Genomic DNA, 1,850 nt, shown 5'->3' on the forward strand with positions numbered 1-1,850 from the left:
TTTACTTTCCTTCCCAGTACGTTGATCAATCAGAGCTGGAAAAGTATGATGGTGTAGACGCTGGAAAGTATACCATTGGTTTGGGCCAGGCCAAGATGGGTTTCTGCACCGATAGAGAAGATATCAACTCTCTTTGCTTGACTGCGGTTCAGAATCTTATGGAGAGAAACAACCTTTCCTATGACTGCATTGGGCGTCTGGAAGTTGGGACAGAGACCATCATCGACAAATCAAAGTCAGTGAAGACTAATTTGATGCAGCTATTTGAGGAGTCTGGGAATACCGATATAGAAGGAATAGATACAACGAATGCATGCTATGGAGGCACGGCTGCTGTCTTCAATGCCATTAACTGGATTGAGTCCAGCTCCTGGGATGGTATGTTACATGCTTCTGTTCCAAAAGAAAGCAAGTTACCTTTGAATTAATGCTGCATGCTGACTCCTACCAGTTAAGTTGTGTAAAGACCATGGCTTTCACCTTACCTGAATTATGAATTGGTTAGCTTTTTTCTGTGGGACAAAATGATCAATTCAAACTCTTGCTGGAACACTTCCCTTTTTTAGCCAAAGAATGAGAAAGGATATTCTGGGTAGAATATAGCACACTTCAATTTACATGTATTGGTATAGCGTGAATCATATTCTTGTGTGTGAGCTAACTGAAAATATTTTGCAGGACGGTATGCCCTGGTAGTTGCCGGAGATATTGCTGTATATGCCACAGGAAATGCTAGGCCAACCGGTGGAGTGGGAGCCGTTGCTTTGCTAATTGGGCCAAATGCTCCTTTAATTTTTGAACGAGGTAAGTGGGAAAGATTTTTATTTTTAACACAGTATGCTGAGAAATAACATATAGAGAACAACTAGTCCTTCCTAAGGATTCATTAAGTACAGCAGGCAGTACCTGCAAAGTGCTATGTATGGGTTACGTTACTCAATCCTGTGCAGTAGGTGGTATCATCCCCATTTCAGAGAGAAGGAAAATGGGTTTCAGTAGGCCAGAGTAACTTGCCCATGGTCACCCAGTAAATGCCAAGGGAAATTTATTGTCAGTTCAGTAGAGCACTTGTGATTTGTCTAGTTGGGTTTGTGACACTTGAATGAAAACATACCAAAGGAGTCTTAGGCCTGTTCATGGATACTGCTGTGCTTCGTGTCAAGCGCTCCTTCATTTTACCTAGTGCAGAGGGTTGACTTGATAGTTAAGGAAGGCCCTCAGATAATGCAATGTCCTTATATACAAATATCAAGATGTAAAACTACACTGACCTCTTCCTTTTCTGTGTATGCTAGGGCTTCGTGGAACCCATATGCAGCATGCTTATGACTTTTACAAGCCTGATATGCTCTCAGAGTATCCTATAGTGGATGGCAAGCTCTCCATACAATGCTACCTCAGTGCCTTAGACCGCTGCTATTATGTCTACCGCAAAAAGATCCGGGCCCAATGGCAGAAGGGTAGGTTTTACCTGTGTTCGTTGGTTTTGGTATTTAAAGAGGGCAGCATAATGTGCTGGGTGTCTGTAATGAGAAACAAATGTGTGGGTCTCCTTCATTAGTAGCCTTTAACCATTTTCCTTCTGATCTACCAAAGGGCATTGCCTTAGAGTTTCTGGGAATGTGTAATTTAGGAAAAGAGGGAAGCCTTGGGAATGAAATGTTGCTACAAAAAAATACCTAGTTTGATTTTACCCCTCATAAGAAAATTGAAGTCAAGGAAAAGGAAATAACTTAAGTTTTATTGATCTACTAAAGGATCTTTTCATTTTTAACCTTGATCCAGAAAAATCACACTGAACTGATCCATTCCTGTCCTTCCTATTGTCTGTTTGGACTTGATCTGGGAAT

General features: G+C 41.4%; 1 protein-coding gene across 1 annotated transcript in view; it reads left to right on the forward strand.

The window, feature by feature from the left end:
* Positions 1–5: 5 nt before the first annotated feature.
* Positions 6–1,850, forward strand: part of HMGCS1 (3-hydroxy-3-methylglutaryl-CoA synthase 1) — a gene marked incomplete at its 5' end in the record, with an annotated part of 11,087 nt that continues 9,242 nt past the window's right edge. Inside the window, 3 exons of the mRNA XM_004703633.3 lie at positions 6–378; positions 679–804; positions 1,296–1,460. Of these exons, the coding sequence (XP_004703690.2) occupies positions 6–378; positions 679–804; positions 1,296–1,460 (664 nt within the window). The remainder of the gene's footprint in view (positions 379–678; positions 805–1,295; positions 1,461–1,850) is intronic.

The sequence above is a fragment of the Echinops telfairi genome, unplaced genomic scaffold (genome assembly GCF_000313985.2).
Source record: "Echinops telfairi isolate 266 unplaced genomic scaffold, ASM31398v2 ScPeMD7_7469;HRSCAF=8507_1, whole genome shotgun sequence".
Taxonomy (NCBI): domain Eukaryota; kingdom Metazoa; phylum Chordata; class Mammalia; order Afrosoricida; family Tenrecidae; genus Echinops; species Echinops telfairi.